The 24,834-nt window shown below is 41.6% G+C and overlaps 1 protein-coding gene across 1 annotated transcript; it reads left to right on the top strand.

The window, feature by feature from the left end:
• Positions 1-13,152: 13,152 nt before the first annotated feature.
• On the top strand, positions 13,153-19,796 carry LOC133904696 (transmembrane 9 superfamily member 1-like). The gene is made up of 12 exons (XM_062346182.1): positions 13,153-13,362; positions 15,518-15,710; positions 15,841-15,945; positions 16,078-16,095; positions 16,187-16,275; positions 16,349-16,501; positions 16,650-16,784; positions 16,910-17,076; positions 18,157-18,251; positions 18,448-18,821; positions 19,034-19,307; positions 19,392-19,796. Exons 1-12 carry the CDS (start codon positions 13,264-13,266, stop codon positions 19,457-19,459), a joined length of 1,770 nt encoding a protein of 589 aa, XP_062202166.1. The 5' UTR covers positions 13,153-13,263; the 3' UTR covers positions 19,460-19,796.
• The last annotated feature ends 5,038 nt before the right edge of the window (positions 19,797-24,834 follow it).

Genomic DNA, 24,834 nt, shown 5'->3' with positions numbered 1-24,834 from the left:
ACATGTATATCACAACATAGCTTAAGAAAGAGCGAGTAATTAAAATTATATTACAAGTTCTTAAGCATGCAACCATTTGCAACAGTTTACACAAAGAGGAACTACGTAGTGGAAAAATAAAACCTTAACAACAACAAAAGGAGAGTGGAACCATATGCCCTTAGGCTCTACCTCAAAAGCTATGCCTCACCAGAGTAGGATGCACTACTCTTGCCCACCACCTGCATCGGCGGGCACGAAGTAGCCAAACACTGCATCACCCTCACCAGCAGAACCTGAAAGCACAGGCATGAGTACGAAGGTACTCGCAAGACTTAATCCATATAGAGCACATATACTTAGCTCGACTCCAAGGATTACGCATTGAGCTGTTAGCAAGAGTAGGCCACAAGATTAAGTAAAACATATGCGGTAAGCAACCTAGACACATATGTGTGAGCATCTATACTTAACTCCAAAAACAACTACATTTCAACCCTGTAAACCACAACTTACATGTATGTATAGCAACCATAGTATCTCATCAACAAACTACCAACAAAAACCATCATACCATAACCTTATCCCACATTCGTAAACTCTACGACCGATACAAATGAAACAATAGCATGCTCATGAGCCGAGAGCGCGGCAATTTGAATTGTTCCTACACCCTGCAGGGGGTACAACTTTACCCACACGACTTGAAGACCATTCGGCTTGTGCTACTCACAAAAGTACACACAAAGGGGTAGTCGAGTTAACCTTTCTCATACTCGGAACCACCCACTTGCAATGCCCCTATGGCATCGAGGTTACCGCGAGCATGTCCTGGACACCTCCGGCTCCCTGCCACATTGCTTCTCCTTTTCTTTTTCTCTTACGCGTCATAGAGCCGCAAGGTAAGTGTCGGCACGACACGACTTACCTTACCATTAGATCAGAATGTGGTGAGTACGGTAAGTGCTAGAGCCAACTGTACTGACGAACGGCCTTAAACGATGCAAGCGGTCTATGGCATCCAGGCTCCTCTCCCGAACTACCCAGAGGATTCCTCCTGGCCAGAAGATACCCCTAACACCGCCCACACCTCGCCTCAATCTCACATCTCAACCATCCATCTCAACCTCATCTTTGTATCTGTGAACAGTGATTAAGTCGTAAGCTCGCGAACAACGGCAGCACCGTCGCTCGACTTCTACCGAGGACCTAAGCATTGCTAAGCATTTCGAATAAACCTTGAAGCTAGACACCAACTATATCATCAAGGCTACAAGGAAAAGGATTCATCAATAAGTCAAGGTAGAGATAATGCATCAACATAGGTTCTACCCATATCAGCCCGAAACTGGACTCGACACATGCAAATATACATAAAGTATAATTTATAAATTTTAGACTCCATTTAATTTGAACAAAGGGTGCAGTATGCTTAGATGCTTGCCTTTCTGCTCCAAGGTTTGCCTGATACTTCCCGAATAGAACTCACAAAAGTGGTGTGCCTTGGTGTCACCCTCAATCACACTCGAGTCATGCTCTGATTCTTCGTTCACTACTGAAGAACGCATGCAATGATGACCACGAATGACATGCAATGATGGATGCTCCACAGTGCATGACAAGGTGGAGATGAAATGCATCATGACATGAGCTTTAAAGCCTCAAATTTTTCTTAATTTGGATTAATGCTAAGCAATTCATCATGACATTAGTTTTAAAGCCTCAAATTTTTCTTAATTTGGATTAATACTAAGCATCTAATCATTTTTCTGGATTAATTAAGCTTAACACAAAGCTTAACCCTAAATAGGAATTTAATCACATATAACATGAGGGTGATTAATTTTAATGAGCAGGGAATCAATTAACAAGATTTACAAAATTAAATTTTGGAGCTACCAATAATTAAATATGGATTAACGAAGATCAAATCCTATTTTATTAACCAATGTAATTTAAATACACATTTCATAGCTCCTAGTATTTTTAACATGTAGATAATGATTATATAAACCTAACAAAATTGGTTTCATGATTTTTGGAGCTATATACAATATTCTATGTATTTTACACATTTCGGCAAATTTATTAGTGCAACATTAAATCTATTTTGCATTTTCTGGATTAACCAGATTAAAATAGGCCGAAAACCTTTTTTCACCAGGGGGCCTTCTAGCCGCAGTCACTAACCGCGGGCCCAGCGGTTTTAACCCGGGTCAAAATTGACCTGCGCCCGATGCATAGTGCCTCGCGGCTCGGGTGAGCTCGTTAGCGACGAACGTCGGCGCGGCCAGGCCAGCGAGCGGCACCAATGGCATTAGCATGCCACGACGACTGCACCTGGGTCACGTGTGGTCGACAGCGGCGACACACATCAATGAAAACATGGCTGGCCAGCGGCGGCGCACATCAATGAAAGCACGGCAGCGGCTCGGTCCGGCAAGCCAACGGCGAAGCGGCGACGGGAACGACTCGGCAGAAGGTTCCTACAGCACTAACACGTGTATACGGATCTAACAGCGCATCTACTTGCCCACTGGCCCAGCGGCAGCTCAACCGGCGACGTGCATGGGTGGGCTACGGCGCACGATCGCGCAAGGAGGAGCATGCTGGCAACGGGCTAAAGGAAATCGGACGCGCGCAAAAGACTCACAAGGGTACAAGGAAGCTCACCGTGAGCTTGGATTGGACAAAGATGCACTGGCTCGACGGCTTGACGGTGAATGGCGGAAAGAAGGGCGCCGGTCTCGGGGAAGAAGGCGCGTGCGCGCGAAATCCGGCCGGGAAGAGTGGGGTATCAGAGGGGAAACAACTCAGGGTGTTTCGGAGGCCTTCCTCCTCGCTTCACACGGCTCGGGCTCGAGGGAGCTTGTTGGTGGCGCGGCAGATTTGGTGGCGGTGTGGTGCTGCACTCTGCTCTGTTCTGTGCGCGCAGCCGAGTGAGAGACAGAGTAGAGAGAGGCCGAGGGGAAGGAGATAAGGGCGACGCCCAGCACCTCGGGAAGGAGCACGGTGTCGTGCTCAACTTGCCGGTGACGTGGATGGCCTCCAAAGTCAGCAAAATCGGCGGCCACCCAAAGCAGTGCTCGGCGAGAGAGAGAGAGAGAGAGAGAGAGAGAGAGAGAGAGAGGAGGGGATGACATGTGGGGCCGGTGAACAGTGCTGACCAAAGGGAAAATATCCCCCCACTTTACTGATCTAATTGGAGGTCTTCTCATGGTCCAAAATTTGTGGGATAAATTTTGTGTGAAACTGCAACTCATATGCAACCCACTTCAACTTGTTTGGCCCTAATAGCCTGAGCCAATTTCAAACTAAAATCCTCCAAAGATGCTAGCTTTTCTAACTTACAGTAATTTTTATGCCTTCAAAATAATTCCCAAAAATTTGGGAAAATTCATTTATATTCTTCACATGGACTAATTTCTAAAATTATTTTCCACTCTAAGTTGTATAGCAATATTGTGAATTGCTTAACAAGGCACCACTTAAAATAAATTTTAACTATTTATGTTTGATTTATATTGCATGCCCAAAATTGCTCAAATCAATAAACATGATGCTACTAATGCTCATTAATGTTTAATGACTTGATTAATGATTTTGGGCTGTCACAATCACTGGCATCGACAGGATAGAAATATATTTACACAAGTTCGTTATTACCTGCATGAACTTAAGTGTAGCACTCTAAGTACGAAGGTACTCGCAAGACTTATACAATATATGCATTTTAACTAATCTAATGACATGAACAACTAGCATTGATCATCAATGATCATAATCTCTAGGAAATATAAACCTACTCAACTCCATTAAGCATCAGTAGATGCTTCTCCTGAAATCCCACATACTTTCCATTTTTCCCACTAAACGTAACTCTACGATTGATGTCCAATGGACATTAAGTGTGTTCATGGCCGAGAGCATGTCAATTTAAACTGATCTTACACCCTGTAGGGGAGTACTTCTTTACCCACATAACACGAGACCATTCAGCTTGTATAACTGATCATGTTGCACAAGAGGGGACCCATGACAATCTTTCCTAAATAAGCCCCAACCATTTGGAGCATGCGTCTCTTGGTGCGGAAGTCAACTAGGTTCACTCCCAAAGCAACCTAGATACCTCTACAAGCCCGCTAGCCCATAGCACCGTAGACGTTCAAGCCAAATGGTCACAACAACATAAGGTATTCAACTCATCTTTACTATATTTAGATATGTGGTTAGTGTGAAAAAATGCTTAAGCCAACTGCACCAACAATCGGTGCTTAATCGATACAAGCAGTCTATGGCACTCAAGTCTCCTCTCCCAACTGCCCCTGACATCGCCCACATCTCATCTCACTTTTTTTCCAACTCACAGGCAGTCTATAGCACCCGGGTATCCTCTCCTGAATTGACCCTAACACTACCCATACCTCGTCTCAATATCACCAACTCATCATCCCAGCTTGTCATTCCTTTGAAACAGTAATTGAGAGTCATGTAAATTGCGAATGACGGTAACATCTATCGCTCGACTTCTACCGAGGACCTATGCAAAGGCAAAGAAATTACCGTATTACTTTTAAATTAGATCATGAGACATTTATACCCAGGCTATGAGGATCGAGATTAACAACATTGTCAAAATAGGTACTATGTAACAAATAAGATCTACCCACATTTCCAACATCGACTCGCTAAAACATGCATCTAGGACTTATAGCAATATGTAACAATTTGACCAAAAATTTACCAAATATAGGAGAGATATGATAGATGCTTTCTTGGTGCTTCATGTTCTTCACTCACGAATTCCATTGGTTCGTCTCCGATTTCAAGTACGCGACTCTATGAAACGTTAGTTTCTAATTAAAAGAACGGTGCATCGCAATGAATATGGATGGCATGCGATGAAAGATACTCTACAATGCATGACAAAAGTGGGTGTGCAATGCATCATGCATGAATATATAGTATCAATGATTTTCTTAATTTGGGTTACTTTTAATTGTTTAATATTTTTCCTGGATGAATTAAACTTAATTAAATCTTAATTCTAAATAGGACGTTAATTATTTTTAACATGAGGGTGATTATTTTTAATGAACAAGGCAAAATATAATAAGATTAACAAAATTGTTTTCACCAATTTTAGATTTACCAATAATTAATTATGAATAAATGAAAATTAAACATATTTTATTAATTAAAGGTATTTCAGTACATATTTCATGGCTTCTAGTATTTTTAATAAGTATAGTATGATCAGACGAAGCTAAATAATTGGTCTCATGATTTTTGGAGCTATATTTATTTTCCTATGAATTTTACAAGTTTTCAATCAATTTAACAATGCAACAATAATTCTATTTCACATTTTTTGAAATAACCAAATTAAAAAATATATAAATCCCTAAACTCCTTTTTTTTACCTAAAGCCGGCTAGCCACACCCATGGGTTGGTGGGGCCAGGCCCACGTTGACCATGTCAAAATTGACTTGAGCCTAGCTCGCATAGTGCAGCCATGGTAGGTCAGCACGACTTGACCTCACCGGCAGCAAGCGGTGGCATAATCAGCCTTGTCGAGGGCACAATAAGCACGACCATGATGCAGGGAACCCATTTGAGGCACACATGGATGACAGTGACAATCGAAACGTGGCCAACGACGACGTACAATGGTGGTAGCACGGCGGCGCCACGCGCATGGGAGCAGGGTGAGGGAGCGAGGTTAATGGTCGGCCAAAGGCAGGAGGAGGTGCGACGCGCTAAGGGGAAGCTCCACGGGCAGGTACTGGCCAATGAGCTCGGTTGGAGCATGGCCAGCGGTGAGTGCCCAGGAGCGGCAGTGCTTGACTCGTGTGGACGGGCGCACTGATGTTGGGCCAAAGCCAAAACAGTGCATGCACAAGATAGAGGAGAGTGTGGGGGAGCTCACTGAGCTTTTGGTTGGGCCGAAGAGGTAGCGTGGTGGTGGGTCGACGGTGAGGGGCGGAATAGAGGGTGCCAGCCTTGGGGAAGAACAGGTCAGCACACTCAAATTGGTGTGGAGTCGATTGGGAGTCAACCTTGCGGAGCTCCTACAACCTTCCTACGTATTCCTTGGTGGTTGGCTAGGGCGGACCTGAGCTATTGCGTACCGGAGCTGAGGACAATGGCAGCTGTGAGGTGGCGCTTGGCTCTGCTCTGGTTGCTTGACCGAGTGAGGGAGATCGATGAGTGAGAGAGCCCTGAGGGGTAAGGAGAGATAAAGACGATGACCAACCCCTCTATAAGTGGCACGGTGGTGTGGCTCAGTGGCCAGCCTCAAATGTCAACAAAGCCGGCAACCGACAGTAGAGGCAAAGAGGGGAGGTCGATGGACGAGATGACCTGTGGGCCCAGATGAACAATGACTGACATAGCAAAAAAATCTCCCTCATTTCTCTGATCCAATGGGGGACCTTCCCAAACTCTAAAAATTATAGGACAATTTTTGTATGATACTATAGTTCATAAGCAACCCATTTTGATTGGTTTTACTCAAAAAGCCTGAGCCAAATTCAAATTAAAAATCTTCAAAGTTATTGACTTTTATAACTTGCTCCAATTTTAAGGCCTCAAATTAAATTCCAAAATTTTTAAAAATCACTAATATTCTTCCTATGCCATGGACTAATTTCTAAAATTATTTCCAGCCCTATGTCACAAAGTAATTTTGTGAGTTCCTTTCCAACGCATCACTTATTATTAAATTTAACAATTTGTGTTTAATTTAATTGCATGCAAAAACTATTCAAATAATTAAACATGATGCTAATGATTCTCAGGAATGCTTAATGATATGTTTAAGGATTTTGGGATATCACAATCACACGGCTCAAATTCATACTTGGACCCCCATTAATTACGAAATGTAATCAAATTCTTTGATCCCCCTCCCCTAGGCAACAACCAATCACCTCACATGTCTCGTATGGTCGCATCCAACTTTGAGCCCGCTTTTTCATGTTGCGCGTTGGAGATTAGCTCAACCTCATGTCCTTTGCTTTCCTTTTTATGTCATTTCTTTTCTATGTGCAAAGATAGGTATGTTTTCGCTATTTTATGTTGAGAAACTTTAGGGATGCATCCTCAGCCTTTTATTTTTCAATTATTCTTTCCTGTGAATTGTTTACCCCGTCATGATATTACTGATTTAACTGTGTGTAACATGTGCATGGTTGCTAATCCTCATATAAGGTTGAGAGGGCAAAAATATTGCACAACAATTTCCTAATAGAGAAACTTCCCATGGGTTGTTAGGGGATTGAGTATAATTCTCATCCCTATCTAGGTCATGGTACTTAGAAAAATGCTCATTTGGATCGCTAAAGTTCACAGTTAGTTACTGAGTAAAAAAAGAGAGCATATGCTAGCACCCGCAGAAACAATGGGCGTATGGAAGGATCACAAGAACTCAAAAAGAGAAATGAAGAAGGAAGACCCATAAACCTCATTTAATCACTTGGATTTTTTATTTGTTTTCATTAACTAGTTGAATGGTCATACGTTGCAACGGGAGACGAAATTTTTTACAAGATAATATTATTAATTAGGTGAAACATATGCACAAATGTATGTCATATCCCAACATTTGTTATAGCAAATAGTCAAATGCCCATGCATCGCAGTGAGAGCTAAAAATTTTCAGCATACGTTTTGCATTGGGGAGTGCTAACTTGAAAAGCAAAGAAAACTCTACTCGGGAAATGCTAACAACCTAACGCATCATCCTCTTATACAAGTTAAAAAGGGGCAAGATTATCTGAACACAAACCATCATTCCTAAAAATGTCCAATAACATCGACATTGAAAATTGCAGGTTTACTTTGACATAAACTCACCATACCCTTTAGCATTCCTACACTTATGTGTCGTTGCTCCTTGTGATCCTCTAGAAACATTCCTGCGTAATAGAGTATGAGGAATGTGGTTTAATAATTAATATAAAAAAGTCTTGCATTTTTTTTTATCTCAAGACAGGCTGCTGTGAAGTAGACAACATGCATTCGACATATGCAGGAATTAAGACCAAAAGTTGAATGCAACCAGGCTTTAGTTGTACGTGTTAATCTGATCACATGTATTGATAAGCACACAAAAGAATTCCTAATAGCAAGGGTAGAATATATATATATGGTTAGAACTAATAAACTTAATGATAAATAATGTTCTGACTAACTAACAACAACCAATTACTTTCCCTCAATCTTTACGCAAATCAATGGTTCCCCCATGATTCTTTCATGTAGTTATGTTGCCTTATGGGAATAGTGATTAACAATAGCAGCAATTTATACTGTATTACACAAAAGGGGAATTAATTTGGTTGACAATTATAATTCAAGATAAACTCTGTCAGCCCTATTGCCAGTTCATAAACAATCCTTGGCAGTAGATTGTTCCAAGGCTAATGAGTAGTACTGTGCTATAATCTATTCTAAGGGATGATAATCGTAATGGAGTTAGCACTTCACAAATTTTAGAAGTTTATTCCTCCCGGCAAGATAGCAACAACATGATAAGAATACTCCAGGGCCAAGCAAGAATGCAAAATTCAACCTATCTCGTCGCGAATCAAATGGTTGAAGTAGGTAATACCAGGAACTCATGATCAACATATGTAAACCAACCAGTTTTGCTAGTCCAAAGCAACGGCAGTATATGAGGTTGGCCTGAATTCAATCAATGCTATTCTGTCACCAATGAGTGTACTGAAATTTCTTAGGCAAAGCATGTACAACGGAATTATAACCTCCCAGCTAATCATGACCCTCCTCGAAGTCCCTAATGGAGAGCATAACTACCATTTCAGTTTATAAGGATTCCCGACATTAGAAACTCTCTAAAATATATTCTAACGAAGAACCCCAACGCAAAGCAAAGCAAATTTCAGTACTTAAACAGGAACCAAAAATTTAACCATTGTATGCAATGTTCACTGCCATTTCCACATGTTGGTAATCTATTTATTTCGACGAATACTGCACCATGTAACATTTAATTGCATGTTTAATAGAGATAGTAATATTATTTATTATTTAACCAGAATATTTAACAAAACAGACATTGCAAAAACATAAAACATCTTAAATTAAGTACATAGCTTCTGCGAAACAAACCCTGTCGGTGTATCAGGAACCAGGGGTCCCTGAGTCCCGAGACCAGGCCGGCCGTCCGCCACGTGTCACTATCTCGCGAAGTCCCCCCTGCAGGATGAGGAAAATCTAAGTTCCGGGAGAAGGTGCTTGGGGCCACAGCCTCTGGTCCCCGAGCACCCCAGTTCCCCGATGACCCGCAGAGTCAAGTACCGGGAAGAAAGTGCTCGGGAAGGTGCCCGCTCACCCCCGAGTACCATAGTCCCCCGATGGGCCAAACAACCAAGTGCTCGGGAGAGAGTGCTCGGGGCTGCACGTGGCAGCCCCCGAGCACTCGGTTCCCCGAAGGATCTACAGAAGGGCTCGGGAGAGAGTGCTCGGGGCTGCACGTGGCAGCCCCCGAGCACTCGATTCCCCGAAGGATCTATAGAAGGGCTCGGGAGAGAGTGCTCGGGGCTGCACGTGGCGGCCCCCGAGGACTCGGTTCCCCGAGGGATCTACTCAAGTGCTCGGGAGAGAGTGCTCGGGGCTGCACGTGGCAGCCCCCGAGGACTCGATTCCCCGAAGGTTCTACAGGAGTGCTTGGGAGAGAGTGCTCGAGGCTGCACGTGGCAGCCCCCGAGCACTCGGTTCCCCGAAGGTTCGCACAAGATCACCCAACGCCCCGACGACCTGGAAGGACCCGTCGGCGGGGTGTCAGCCAGTCAAAAGTCCGAAGCCGCATTTAATGGGCATGCGCGGCCTGACATCCTGACATCCTGACATTCTCAACTGCCCACGCCGTAGTGTCAGTCCCTGCCATGCTTTGGCAGGGGGGGGCGTGGGTCCATTAATTGCACGGGTTCCGTCCCGTATCACACGGGGTATCTCGGGATAACGTTGCTAGGATCAAAGCGTTCCGCCAGCCACCCTGCCCTGACAGAAGAACAAGACAGGGTGGGCCCGCCGGGTGCCTCTGTGGCCGCCCGATGGGCCCTCTCAACTGCGCCGGGACGTCCACAGTGGCGGGTGGTCGGATGCGCGCCGCGTTTTTCCACCGCCCCTGTCACTTCACCCAGAGGGAATGATGACGCCTTTCTCCGTGGCGTCTTGGAACTCGCGGTCGCTCTTTCCCATTTGGGGTAAGTCGTGGTCGGCGGGTGTATAAAAGGAAGGGATGGATAACACAGGAAGGTAGGCTTGAAGACCTGAACACCAACCCTACACTCTCGAAGAACTCTCAAAGACACGCCCGAAAGACTCAGAATCCTCACAAGAAACCTCGAAGAACACCACAAGCAAGCTCGAGTAGAGCTAGAATAAGGGAGCCTCAAGCTCTCTGTTAGATGATACACCCTTGTAACCAGACACAGCCTTGAAGGATTCCCTTCAAGGAAGGATATTACATCCACACAGGAGTAGGGTATTACGCCCTCGTGCGGCCCGAACCTGTCTAAACCCCGGTGTATTTATTTCTTTTTGCACTAGGTCGATCATCCCCCACCACCGGCTGTTGCATTTATTTCCGTTTCCATTTATTTCCCCGACGAGCTCGTTTAGGATCATCCCCCCGGCCGAATCTTTAAAAAGGGGTCTCTCGGGATCCCTGCGACAGGAGTTCATCCTCCGACAAACCCCAATATCTTTTTCGCAAGATCTGCTACAAAAAGATTTTGACGTTGCAAAAGAATGGTCGTCTTCACCAATCAGAAGAGGATAGCCTAATAAGAGACGTTTGACAAAATATACCAACAAAATAAACTAAGGCAAAAGACAGAGTGATCAATGTCCAGAAGTCAGAAAAAACAAAATGCAAAAGGATGGCATGATTCGACAACATCCATTTTTTAGTAACCATTGCATAAATTTCAACAATTTTGAGATCCCTTTTATTAGCACAAACCAAACCATTATTAATTCCACAGAACAACATGAGAGAAAATGATGCACACATATTACATTATTACCTCAGGTTGATGCAAGCATCCAACTCTGAATCATGAAAAATGGTGTGTTGACCCTGCGTGGAGCCTCCTCTGTCTCGTGCATCAACTCTCTAGTGCCTCCTACGTGTATGCTCACACTCGCCAGCGGCCACTTTAGCCCCAGGATCAGGCGACTTCATCCCAAACATCTTCCCCCAGCGGTCACGTGAGCATTCTGTCTTCCCACACATTTCGTCAAACAACCTCTAGACATGAGTGGCAAGATGGTGTGCTAACCAGTTGAGCTCAATGCAGTTCCCGATGAAGGTGATGTGGTAGACTCTACGGTGGGGATCTCAGCAGCAGTGGTGGTGGTCAGCTCACTTAAGATAGCAGGAGTAGTGGGTGGTCAGCCCACTTTGGCAGTGACGATGGGAGAGCCCTCTCTGACAGCGAGTGGATGGCCCGCATACCATGTCCCACAAGGTTGGCCTTGTCGTCTGCTTGGACGAGCCATGCCACCATGGCCACGCTAGCTTCGTGGTACGTAGGTTGCAAGGTTGATCGGTCAGCGAAGCGCACAGCATCCACAGCGCCGATATGCAAAGTTGGTCAGCATGGAGCTAGCCCCACCATGGCTAGGCCAGCTTCATGCCCCTGCGTCTCAACATCATCAAGAGAACCAACGTCATGCCTAACCCTCCCAGCGTAGCACAACATAGTGTCCCACTCGTCCTCGGGTACCGTCACCACTGGGCCCTGTAGCCCAGTGTTGCTCCATGCAGTTATGGGTGTCAGGGGCTCCGTCCCTCAGTGGCAACAACCAGCAAAGAGGAGATTGACAATGACGGCTCTATCCACCAGGGAAATGAATCAAGAAAGGCTGGATGAGGAGCGCACGGTTGTGTGGGAGCCGTGAACCGAAGGTATGGGAACGGGGCTCACCGGAAAAGATGAATCGGTTGTGGCGGTGAAGCTCGATCTGGAGTCGGAGCGGAGGAAGACGACCCTCGAGCTTGGCTTCCATGTCAGGGAGGAGGAATTGGAAAGCCGATGTGGTGATTGGCGAAGAAGAAGGAAAGGAAGAGGAGGCGGCGGATGCGCGAGGGTTACAGAAGGGGTACGCGGCGGCGTGGGGGCAGGAGGGGTATGCGGCGTTGTGGCTATGCTGGGGCAGGAGGGATACGCAGTGGCATGACTGCGTGTGGACGAGGGCATGGTGGTGCGGCGACGGTGGCGTTGGGTGAGGTCAGGAGGGCGCGATGATGTTTGTTGGGCACCGAAGGGAAAAAGGAGTGATTGACAGGGGGGGAGTGGATTCTAGATGATGAGGGGCGTAGGATGAAAATGTTACGGGGGATGAGGGACGTGGGATGAATAGGTGAGGGGTGAGGTGGGTGTAGGATTTAGGCAGGGTGCGGGGTTTGTTAAAGACTTTTTAAATAGTAGAGATACTCTTATAAACGGATAGCAGGAAACCTCATTGATCATCTTAACACTCTATTTTTCGCTTTCTCTTAGAAAATATTATATTGGACAAAATCAACCACCTATTTACATATTAATCTAACATGCAACTAAAAATTCCAGAAATTCATTCAACCTGCAAAGCCCAATAATATAGGATTTTGGCTGCACCAAATTTGGTCAGGTGTAAACTTGAATTCTGACATGACATGTCAGAATGGTTGAATTTGTGTTAACTTGTCTAAAAAACTAGGTTCTCGCTAGAAATTGCTAAAAAAAGAACAGATTTTGGGGGAGAAAATGATCACATTTAAGGGCTATTCCCTATTCAGCGTGACACATGGTATTTTATTTTCCATCTTGTGTTTCCCATTCATAATTTTTTTTATATCATTCATCAGTTTTATAATAACTTATGTCACGTGTCACACCATGAGTTAGGTCTAAATCTTTAGATAGGGGTTATCTTCTGTACGGACAACTAAATATATGGTGTTAAAACAAAATAAGTTTTGGGTGCCAAATTGAAAAAAATACAGTTGGCAAGGGTGTTTGTGGATTTCCCAACAGGAAAATGGAGATATACCTGCCCTTAATCCCTCATTCGAAGTCAACGGTCTACATATCCCACGCGTAGATCAGAGACCGTCCATGCCGCAGACCAAAACATCACACGCCGCGCGATCTCCGCGAACGCACCAAGCAAAGGGAGTCTCGCACTCTCGCCGTCCCGGGCCAACCCGAATCCCAAGGCTCGCGACCGCGACCCTCCCTTCCTCCTCAGATCTCACCGGCGGCGGCATGCTCCCCTCCTCTCACAGCGGTCGCGGCCGCCTCGCCGTCCTCCTCGCCGTCGCGGCGCTGCTCACGCTCGCCTCCGCCTCCGAGTCCGACCACAAGGTGCGCGCCTCCTCTAGCCCCCCGGATCCGATTCGCCGTCCGCCCCTCAGCTGGATCTGGACCGCCTCAGCGGTTGGATCTCGCGCTGGTGACTGCGGCGGTCTCTCGCTCAGTGTTGTTCTGGTTCCTCGCACCGTTTGGTTGCTTGAAGGTTGCTGATGTGACGAGGGAGTTGTCGGTGTTCTACGGCGGAGGAGGTTACTATCCTGCCGCGCGCTTAGATGATGGTTAGGAGGTTACTTGACAAGTAAGGCTCGGTTTGGCAGTGCAAGGAAATGAGCATACTGGGACTTTGGGAGGAAATGGCTTGTGGTTTTGGAATTTTAAGTAGATGGTTGTGCTGCCTGATATTTCGAGCTCTGTTCCTTAGAAATATGCAACTTAGTGCCCCTTGGGATTTTTTTTTTGTTATTTGGGTGTAGTGCGGTTGTAATGCGTGTGCATGTGTGTATTTTTAAGAATTCACATAGTATTTTGGTTGATATAAGCAATGTTGTAAAAGGTGCAATATCAAACTTTTTGATGTTAAACAACGCCAACTAGCACCCTGCGGTTGCCATGATGCACCTGCCAATTCACTCTGCGATTTGGTGGAAGAAACACAATTTTCTGTTCCCTTTGCTTTTAGGATAATAGTGCACTGAGTATTGAAATAGGTCTTAATCATGAGTAGTCCTGACTACTGCTTCCATCATTCTTTTTGTCCTGTTTATTACATGCTTTCGGTAACTATAATTGATTGAAATTTGAGATCACACTACATGTAGAAATGGTCCAAACAGGTTAAGATGTAGTGGTAGCTTTTGTCATAGTTACCTGGATTGCAGTATGGGGTTGTGGCGCAGGGCGCACCACTTTCTTCCCAAATTCCACTGTGAACACTTAGCCTTTACAGTTAGCAAATGTGATAACTATGCCACTATGGATTTGATTTGAACAATGATTCTGTGCATGCCAAGTCACTCGACATGTGATGCTGCCTATAATAAATAATTCCATGCTAGTCTATGATATATACTTCCATGCTAGTTGATTCTATCTACCACTCTTGTATGTTGCTCCTTGCGCTATTTTTTGTATTATTTGGGCAAAATTATTATCAGTGGATATGATAAAAGTCGAGAATGTACGTGTATGGCTCATGGATTTCGTTTGTCTTTGATTACATGTCGTAGTGGTTACTAGTTATGCACCATGTCATCGTTGATTCACTAATAACATGTTATATGATGACCAGAATGCTAAACTTTTATGTTCACTCAGCTTTACCTTTGTTCAATCTAGCTTAAAATTGAGCTATCTTGGAATGTCTGACGACAGAGTTTAAAAAATTTCTGGTAACTTTGGACTAAATTGCACAGGTGAAACAGTTAATACTGTGGCATCATTGCTTATAGCTTTCTACTGTCCACACAACTACCTCTTTCCGAAAAATTGATGCATATTAGGATGTGATGCCAAGTGTCTTTGAAAAATGCAATATGATTTTATTTATTTGCATGGTTATGCTTCCTAATTGGTACGTCTGGGGACTGCTGTATGTATCACCACGTCTTTATCACATCATATTGGTGCTGTGCACCCATGCTGTAGAAACCTAGCTTTTGGATCTTGGTATTTGAAGAAACACTAGAACCATCTAGTTTTTTGACTTTTGTATTTGAAGAAACACAAACCATCTAGTTTGTACCAGCTCTGAAACTTGGTCATTTTTAATACCGAATGAAAGACCAACATTTTTAAAGATATCACATACCAAAAAGAATCTTTATTAATATTTCGGATATTGCAGTTATTGATGTCATACTTGAATGCTTAGAGTTAAATCAAGAGAAATGTTTTTGTACCTTAGCAAGTCTTGATGACATATGTTGTCAGGAATTGTTACTAAGAATCCAATGGCTTCTCTGTTTCAGCCTAGAATGCATCTTACAAATAGACATTATCAATCCCCCGATCCCCAAGAAATAAGTCACTAAGGAAGATCGAAGCAGAAATATTTTACAGCATTTCACAGGTTTACTGTATATGGTTGCTTTACTGTATATAAGCTTGAATGTTGTTTTCTTTTGTAAATAAACTATGGTTACCATGCAGTGTAAACATTTTCCAAACACAAAAATTATTATCCTTTTTATGTTTTTCTTGCATGCAGTATAAAGCTGATGAGCCAGTTAAGCTCTGGGTGAATAAAGTTGGCCCTTACAATAATCCTCAAGAAACTTACAACTATTACAGTCTTCCATTTTGTCAACCGTCTGAGAACCCTGCACATAAGTGGGGTGGTCTTGGAGAGGTTCTGGGTGGAAATGAGCTGATTGATAGTCAGCTTGAGATGAAGTTCTTAAGTATGTTGATATTGTTTTCATTTCATCCTGTCTTTGTTTACTATTAATTAAAATGCCCATCTATATGTGTTTTTCCTGTAAATATACCTTTTCTGCCCTACTGATTGTATTAATGTTACCTTTGGTTTAGGAAACGAGGAGAAGGGCTTCATTTGTACACTTGAGCTAGATTCTAAAAAGGTTCAGCAATTTGCTGATGCCATTGAAAGCTCATATTGGTTTGAATTTTTCATTGGTATGTTGATCCACTTTTTTATCCATTATGTTGTATAGCATTATGATGATTTGGGTTATATTTCTTGTTTCTGACATTGTTTTGCATCTCTGTGGGTATCAATTGGTTTGTGTTGCTGCCATATTCTCCTAGATGACCTGCCTCTTTGGGGTAGGTTTTCCTGTGAACTTGGTATTTTATTTGCTCAATTATTTTGTTTACTTCTTTTGCCTTACAAGATAGTTTCATCTGCTTCGAACAGGTTTTGTTGGGGAGACTGACAAGAACAGTGAAAGAAAGCATTATCTTTACACGCACAAGAACATTCTTGTTAAATACAATGAAAATAGGGTATGTTATCTTGCATTGACACATTAATTTGGACACAAATTAATAGCTTGATCTTATGTGATTCTTGTTTTAGGTAATTCATGTTAATCTCACCCAAGAGTCTCCTAAGCTTCTTGAAGCTGGTAATAAATTGGACATGACATATTCAGTGAAGTGGGTAGCAACAGATGTGTCATTTGCACGTCGTTTCGAAGTGTATTTGGACTACCCTTTCTTTGAACACCAGGTAATGCTTTTATCTGTAGACAACCAAGTAGCACTTGCTCTGTGGCTTTCTATTTAATCTGTCAATTCCAACAATTCGGAGCTCTATCTTCATTTGAACTAACTATTAGAAGGTTCTAACTTGTTCTGCTCAAATTTTTCATTTTCAGATTCACTGGTTCTCCATTTTCAACTCTTTTATGATGGTTATTTTCCTCACTGGTTTGGTTTCGATGATATTGATGCGGACTCTGAGAAATGATTATGCGAAATATGCTCGTGAAGATGATGATCTGGAGTCCCTGGTGAGCATCTGAATTCCGGTGCACATATTTTTTAATTATTGTATACTTGATAGCTAGAAAAAAAAAGTTTTGTACTAGTTTATGCCTGCTTCAATTGTTCTTAAGTTACGATATTGCCTCTGTAGGAGAGAGATGTTAATGAGGAGTCAGGATGGAAGCTTGTTCACGGTGATGTATTTCGGCCTCCTCGAAGTTTGATGTTTCTTTCTGCACTTGTTGGTATCGGCACTCAGCTGTCAGCCCTTATCCTACTTGTGATTGTATTGGCCATTGTTGGCATGTTATACATTGGGTATGATCAACATACAAGCTCTAACCCTTACCCTCTCCCTCCTTTTTCTTTCTGATGTTCTCCTAGCATGCACAACATAAACCATATAAATACACAGTACACAAGGTTCTTAAGGCGCCGCCTAGGTGACAAGGTGCAACTTGGTCGCCACAGGGGCAAGGCGTCATCTTATGCGTATTTCTTCTCCGGCTTGATTCCGCCATCTCCTCTCCTGCCCTTCTCCATCTCGATTCAGTGGTCTGCCGCTGTTTCCTGCCCTCCTCCAGCTTGATTTCGCTATCACCTGCCCATCTCTGGCTGATTTCGCTGTCTCCTGTCTTCTCTGGCCACACCACCCTCTCCGATCTTGTAGGTTTTGATCAGGAAAGAGGCTGCAGAAGCGTGTAAAAGCGGAGTAGGTTGAGGGGAGTGGAGGAGTGGAGGTGGCACTGCTCGATGTGGAAGGGAGCATCGAGGGTGATGGAAAGAAGTGAAGATTCGGCGGCAGAAGGGAATCCTATGATGGCTGGTGGCTTGTGAAGCTAGAGGGGAGTGGGTTAAGCTGGCTGCTGGCCGTGGGTGGATTACGATGGGCTAGCTTAGGTTGAGTGGGCTTGCTAGGTTGATTGGGTTGATCCCTAAACTGGCCCATCTCTCCTATTTTTCCTTTTTCTCTCCTATTTTCCTCTAGTCTGGATACTCTCTATGTATGTATGGTGTCGCCTAGGCATCCGCCATAAATGCCTAGGCGGTAAGAGGGGGTTGGTTGCCATGCCTCGCCTTACCACCTTAAGAACCTTGACAGTACATGAAAGAAGTGCAGGGTTATTTGAAATTTTTGAAGGACAGGGGTTTATAGTATCACAACCAGTCTGTTTTTCTCTCATTTTTCTACGGAAAACTTTGACCCATGAGTTGGAATCATGAGGAATCATGCTGAATCCGCCATGACTTGGAATTACTCTTAGTAGATCATAACCTTAAAAACCTACATTGTTTCTGGGACAATTTGAATTATTTAAGCATAGGATGTAATCCTTTTCACACATTGTTTGAGCATGCAGTTTTTTTCTGTAACTTTAATTGTATGATGTGTGTCAGGCGAGGGGCTATCATCACAACCTTCATTGTGTGCTATGCTCTGACATCATTTATTTCTGGATATGTTAGTGGTGGTCTTTACTCGAGGAATGGTGGTATGGTTCTGCACAATTTTCTTTTCATTGTACTATTTGTTTGCACGGTTTAGTTTTCTTTTTGATATCTGTTTTGTCTAGTTCTCTCATGTTATTCTTCTCGTTTGAAAAGATTCTAGAGTTTATGTTATCATGTATGAAACTCCCAACTTCATGATTTATGGCTTATTGAATGCATTTCTTAATTCCATGGCAGGTAAAAACTGGATTAAATCTATGGTCCTTACTGCATCCCTCTTTCCATTCCTGTGTTTTTCAATTGGCTTCGCACTGAACACAATTGCCATCTTCTACCGGTCATTAGCAGCAATACCATTCGGTACAATGGTTGTCATGTTTGTACTTTGGGCTTTCATCTCCTTTCCCTTGGTGCTTTTGGGAACTGTCATTGGTAGGAACTGGAGTGGTGCTCCTAACAACCCCTGCCGAGTAAAGACTATTCCACGTCCTATTCCTGAGAAGAAGTGGTATCTTACACCTTCTGTCATCTCGTTGATGGGTGGGCTGCTTCCCTTTGGCAGCATCTTCATTGAGATGTACTTCGTGTTCACATCATTCTGGAACTACAAGGTAAACAAGAAAAATGTCCGATTAACATTTTTTACCATTATGATCTTATATTGTAATGCGTGCATAATTGGTTACTTTTTGAATGACCTCTGGATTTTTAATGATGTCCATGCTTGATACTGCATTGTGTCTATGAGCTTATCTGAAGCTGTATTTTCAATTTTGATTTGATAAGTGTGCAATCATTACACAACTTTGGGGTCTTTTGGCAGGTGTACTATGTGTATGGCTTCATGTTGCTGGTTTTCGTCATCCTTCTGATAGTCACCATCTGTGTCACTATTGTGGGGACTTATTTCTTGCTGAATGCCGAGAACTATCATTGGCAATGGACGTCGTTTTTCTCCGCTGCATCAACCGCTTTGTATGTGTATCTATACTCCATCTACTACTATCATGTGAAGACAAAGATGTCAGGCTTTTTCCAGACGAGTTTCTACTTTGGCTACACATTGATGTTCTGCCTTGGTTTGGGCATACTTTGTGGTAAGCTTTGTTTTCAACAGAAGATTGCGCCTTTGCAATATATTGGACTGTTTTCAAATTTTGACATCTCTTTTGGTGATTCAGGAGCTATTGGCTATCTAGGGTCAACCCTTTTTGTAAGGAGAATCTACAGAAATATCAAATGTGATTAATTTCCTGATACTTCCTGGCAGAGGGATCATATGTATTGTCACTGTGGAAGCAAGGCCTCAAAAAAATGGATTAATGCTAGATCCTGATTAGGTTTTCGAAACTACAGAGGACATCCTCCCTTTGTTCACTATTATACACATTTTTGTTTGCCTACTTATTTCTTTGTGGAACTGTCATCATGTATACCTATGGTAGTTGAGGATTAGTCTGAACTCTGAAGCACCCGGTCAATTTAGGTTTTTATCTCTTTTTTTTTTTGTATTGTTATTGAGTAGGATGTAATCATGAATGCTCATGCGGCACGAGAAGTGCAATTATCGAGATTTTTCCCTCCTATGGCTTGTGGCATCCAAATTCAGAGTTCAGTTGAAGAGTCGTCATCGTATATCACGAGCAATCTTTGTTCTGTATGCCCATAGATACGATCTAATCAGGTTGAGAAACACTACTGCAGTCGTTAGGTTTTGAAAGATGACATTGCAATCATCAAATACTTGGGTTAATAGTGGACCAAAATGCCTTCATTCCACAGCCTGTATGCCCAGCAAAGCAATTCAGAGAGGTTTGGGTAGTGCTTGGTTTTGTAGCTGCATGTTTTTGCCAAGTTCTTGATATCAAGATTTTGGTGGAGATGCAAGTTTTGTGAACTTTTTTATATTTTTTGTTTCATAATTTGTACGATTACACGACCGTTTTAAAATATTATAATAATAGACTATCATCACTTGTTCATTGAGCGAGGAGGTGAGACCTTATGAGCTTCACTGGGTAGAAGATTAAAAAAGGAAAAATGCAACCCTCAAAGTTATTTGGATTTTGACTTTCCTCTCAAAAGCTGTTTTGTTGAAACAACCCCCAAAAGTTTGATATTGTTACAAAAACCCTCCAAAATTAAAAAAATTAAAAAATTTACAAAAAATTTAAAAAAACTAGACACAATTCTAAGACTTTATGTGAAATTTGTTTTCAAAAATAATATTCTTTGCATCATATTTCATGGAGAGGAAGTTTGAAAAAAAAGAAAAATGTGCAGCTCATTTATTAACTTATGTTATTTTAACTTTGTCATGTCTACCATTATTTTTCCTACACAAATAATTGTTTAAGTAAACTAATAAAAGTAGTTTCACTAGTTTTGGGGGTGTTATAGATTAGTTATGAATTAATCTATCTGCAACACATTTACTCAATCCTGCACTTTACATTCAAGATTTCATTTATTTTTAGAAGATAGAGGATCATGTAAGAAGACTAAAAAATTTTGTTTCATGATTTTTGTATTAGTAAATAATTAACTATGCATTTAACTCGAATTAATAAATGAGCTGCACATTTTTTTTTCAAACTTACTCTCCATGAAATATGATGCAAAGGATATTATTTTTGAAAACAAATTTCACAAAAGGTCTTAGAATTGTCTCTAGTTTTTTTAGAATTTTTGTGATTTTTTTACAAATGTTTTGAATTTTTGGGGGTTTTTTTTTCAATAAAACCAAACCTTTGGGGTTTTTTTTGGTAACAAAATAATTTTTTGGGGGAAAGTCAAAATCCAAGTGATTTTTTTTGGGGGGGGGGGGGGGAGGGGTTTGCATTTTTTCTCATTAAAAAATATGGTGAGGCCACATGTTGCCTGTTCACTGAGTGACACCTTGCTGTCACCTGGTGAACGGGCAAGATCTTTGTGTCGCCTATTAAATGGGCGATAGCAAGGTGTCGCATAATGAACATGTGACACCTTATTGCCTTTTTAATATTTGTGGCAGAAGAGGCGTATGCTGCAATGTTTATGTTTTAGATTTGTTCAGTGCCATTATATGTTTGTACAATATTTTAGATACCTAGATTTTACTGAAACGAAAAGATAAACATGGTGATTTTAATAAGAACTGTGACATACACGGACGATGGCATATACAGTACATAATCATTTTAATATATTTTACTCCCTCAAACTATCACGTTTGTCTGGATAACTCCTTAAACTTTTAAACCGTCCATTTTACTCCCCGAACTATCAATACAATCTATTTTACCTCTAGAGTGATTTTTCTCAGTGGTTTTGATTACGTGTGGCGGTTTCACCACGTGGCAGTCCTAGTCAGCGTGTCCAGTCAGCGTGCTGATATCAGCGTTGCGAAGTAATTCGATTTTTCTTTAGAAAAATAATTCATGAAAATAGATTATTCCGAAAAATAGGTCTTATGTTAAAAAAATCCAAAAAATATAAAATTATAAAATGATTTAGATAAATGTTTTTAGCTCTATTTTTATTTCTGTAAATAATATTTAATGTTTTTCTAGTGTGAAAATTATTTCAACAATGTTAGAATAAATGTTTTAATTTGGAAAATAGTTTTAGAAAATATAGATTAATTCTGATAAAGTTTAAAAATATTTTCTTTGATAAAATAAATCCTTTAATATATTTTGTTGTATATAAAATTAGTTTTAATTCCAGAAAAATTAGGTTTAATTCAAGAAAAATAGTTTTTGTCATTTTTTAGCCGTAGTTTTCGCGTCGTTTCTAGCCGTTTAAAATTAGTTTAGCCATACTTTTTGACACATTTTGGGCACATTTTGAAAACATTTTGGCATATTTGGACACATTTGGCCATATTTTAACCACATTTTGGCACATTTGAGACACATTTGGCCACATTTTGACATATTTTAGCCATATTTTGGTCACATTTGGGTACATTTGAGCCCATTTTGAACACATTTTGAGCACATTTTTTATACATTTTTGCTAAATTTGGGCAAATTTTGGGCACATTTGATCATATTTGGGCACATTTTAGGCATATTTGGTCACATTTTAGTCATATTTGGGCACATTTTGGGCATATTTTGGATACATTTGGGCACATTTTGAGCACATTTTGGGCATATTTGGACAAAGTATGGCCAAATGTGCCCAAATGTGAATAAATATGCCAAAATATGACCAAAATATATCCAAATATGCTAAAAATGTGCCCAAATATGATCAAAATGTGCCCAAATATGACCAAAATATGGCCAAATGTGATAAAAAAATGTGCCCAAATGAGACCAAAATGTGGTAAATGTGCCCAAAATATGCTCAAATATGTCCAAAATGTACCAAAAATACGCTCAAATGTGCCCAAAATATGCACAAAAGTACGGCTAAATGAATTTTAAATGGCTAGAAACGACGCGAAACTACGACTAAAAACGACGAAAACTATTTTTCTGGATGTAAACCTAATTTTTCTAGAATTAAAACTAATTTTATATGCAACAAAACATATTAAAAGCGTTTATTTTATCAAAAAAAACATTTTTAAACTTTATCAGAATTAATCTACATTTTCTAAAACTATTTTCCAAATTAAAACATTTATTCTAACATTTTTTGAATAATTTTTACACTAGCAAAACATTAAATATTATTTACAGAAATAAAAATAGAGCTAAAAACATATTAAAACATTTATCCAAATCATTATATATTTTTTGGAATTTTTTCTAAACATAAAACCTATTTTTCGGAATAATCTATTTTCATGCATTATTTTTCTAAAGAAAAATCGAATTACTGCGCAACGCTGATTTCAGCATACTGACTGGACGCACTGACTTGGACTGCCACATAGCGAAATTGCCATCACGTCATCAAAACCACCGAGAAAAACCACTTCGGGGGTAAAATGGACGGTATTGATAGTTCGGAGGAGTAAAATGGACGGTTTAAAAGTGCAGGGGGTTATCCGGACAAACGTGATAGTTTGAGGGAGTAAAATAGACTTATTCCTAATTTGTAAATAACATGATTACAGCATGTGGTCTACTGAGTCTTACGTGCGTACTTTCCCTTCTTCGCTGATTTCGCTCCTACCTCAAGCACCCAACGTGCCCTCTTGCGCTTCCTCTCCCTCTCCACCTCACCGGTCTCTGCCATTGTGCGATTATGCTCCTTCCTCATCTTCTGCTGCTCCTTCTAAATGCGCTTATGCATAGCCTCCATCCTCTTATCGGCTTCCATCTCATGGAAGCGTCTCCATGTGACGCGGTGTTGAGTGTAAAGGAGGAGCACATCTGCTTGTGATTGCTTAGTATCCAGCTACTGTAAGAAGTCACATAGTGGCGCCGGAGACTGCAAAGGAGACAAAAATATTAAGTGGTACTTCTTAGTTGTATTTGGAATAGTTTAGCCAGAATGGTTACCTGGCGGTGGGAGCCAACAATGGTGTTTCTCTGCAGTGGATCGTATTCATAGTTACAACACATGAAGAACCTCATTTTGTAGGTGTCGAAGAACTCAGAGGACTTTATAACCCTACAAAGGTCTCCACATAAGCACATGGGCACTTCGACCCCATTAGACGTATTATCCGGCAAGTATTTCTTGGGAAAAGGATTGGACACAATTTCATCGGAGTTGTGGAGGTTGAGGCTATTGGTTTGGTTGTACATGTGGCTAGGAGGTCATCTATTTATACTGTAGATTCGTGCTGGTGTATGGACTAAGTCCATGAAAACCGACCCTAAAAATGAGTTGATTTTGTAGTAAGGTGTGGCCATATCATCTGAAAAGGCTACTCATGAAAAGGCTGCTTTTAAAAAAGGCTTCTTCTAAAAAGCCTACTTCTGAAAAGACTACTTCTGAAAAGGCTATTTCTAAAGAGGTTACGTCTGAAAAGACTACTGATGAGAAGGCTAATTTTGAAAAAGCTAGATACGAATAGGTTAGGTCTAAAAAAGGAGTATGTGTTTTATTATCACGGTTGGATGTGTGCGGGTAACACAAATTTGATGGTAATATTACACCATGGTAAAAGAACGTATGTTGCTACAACACATCTATAAGAGACTCATGTATCTAGAAATTGAAGTCACAACGATGAATGGAGAATATGGGACAGAGGGGGTGAGGAAGAAGGAAGGTGGGTGTAGCGAAAGTGGTCTTATTAGGCAATAATTGTGATTTTGGTGATTAATGACAATATAGTCATTGAGACTAACATGTTTGCTAAGAATATATGTTAGTAGGTCTCATGAATACAATACATAAAGAAGCCACCATAGCCGAAACAAAGTTTGGTTGAATTGGAGAAACCCCAGGGAAAATGTACTCACTGGATGGTCCGGTGCTAGAAGAATTGTACGCACCAGAGCTATGTGTCCAGAGACAGCTTTACCTCATCGGATGGTCCAATGCTAAATGGGCAGAAGCAGCGAAGCATTGTTGACAAAGGGGAGAATGCAGATGACTTCATCGGATGGTCCGGTGATCACCGGAGGATCACGTTGGACTAATTCTTACAGAGAAGAATCCAAGCACAGAAGAACGAAGATCAACTTATCGGAAGGTCCGGTGCCTATGTTGTACACACCAGATGATTCACAC

The sequence above is a fragment of the Phragmites australis genome, chromosome 22 (assembly GCF_958298935.1).
Source record: "Phragmites australis chromosome 22, lpPhrAust1.1, whole genome shotgun sequence".
Taxonomy (NCBI): domain Eukaryota; kingdom Viridiplantae; phylum Streptophyta; class Magnoliopsida; order Poales; family Poaceae; genus Phragmites; species Phragmites australis.
The sequence above is the reverse complement of the archived record's forward strand: the minus strand, read 5'-3'. Positions and strand labels throughout refer to the sequence as shown.

Coding starts and splice junctions, on each gene's coding strand:
- LOC133904696 (XM_062346182.1), top strand. CDS start 13,264: ATGCTCCCCTCCTCTCACAGCGGTCGCGGCCGCCTCGCCGTCCTCCTC. Junction 18,252..18,447: donor TCTTTACTCGAGGAATGGTG/GTATGGTTCTGC, acceptor ATTCCATGGCAG/GTAAAAACTGGATTAAATCT. Junction 19,308..19,391: donor TGGTTTGGGCATACTTTGTG/GTAAGCTTTGTT, acceptor TTGGTGATTCAG/GAGCTATTGGCTATCTAGGG.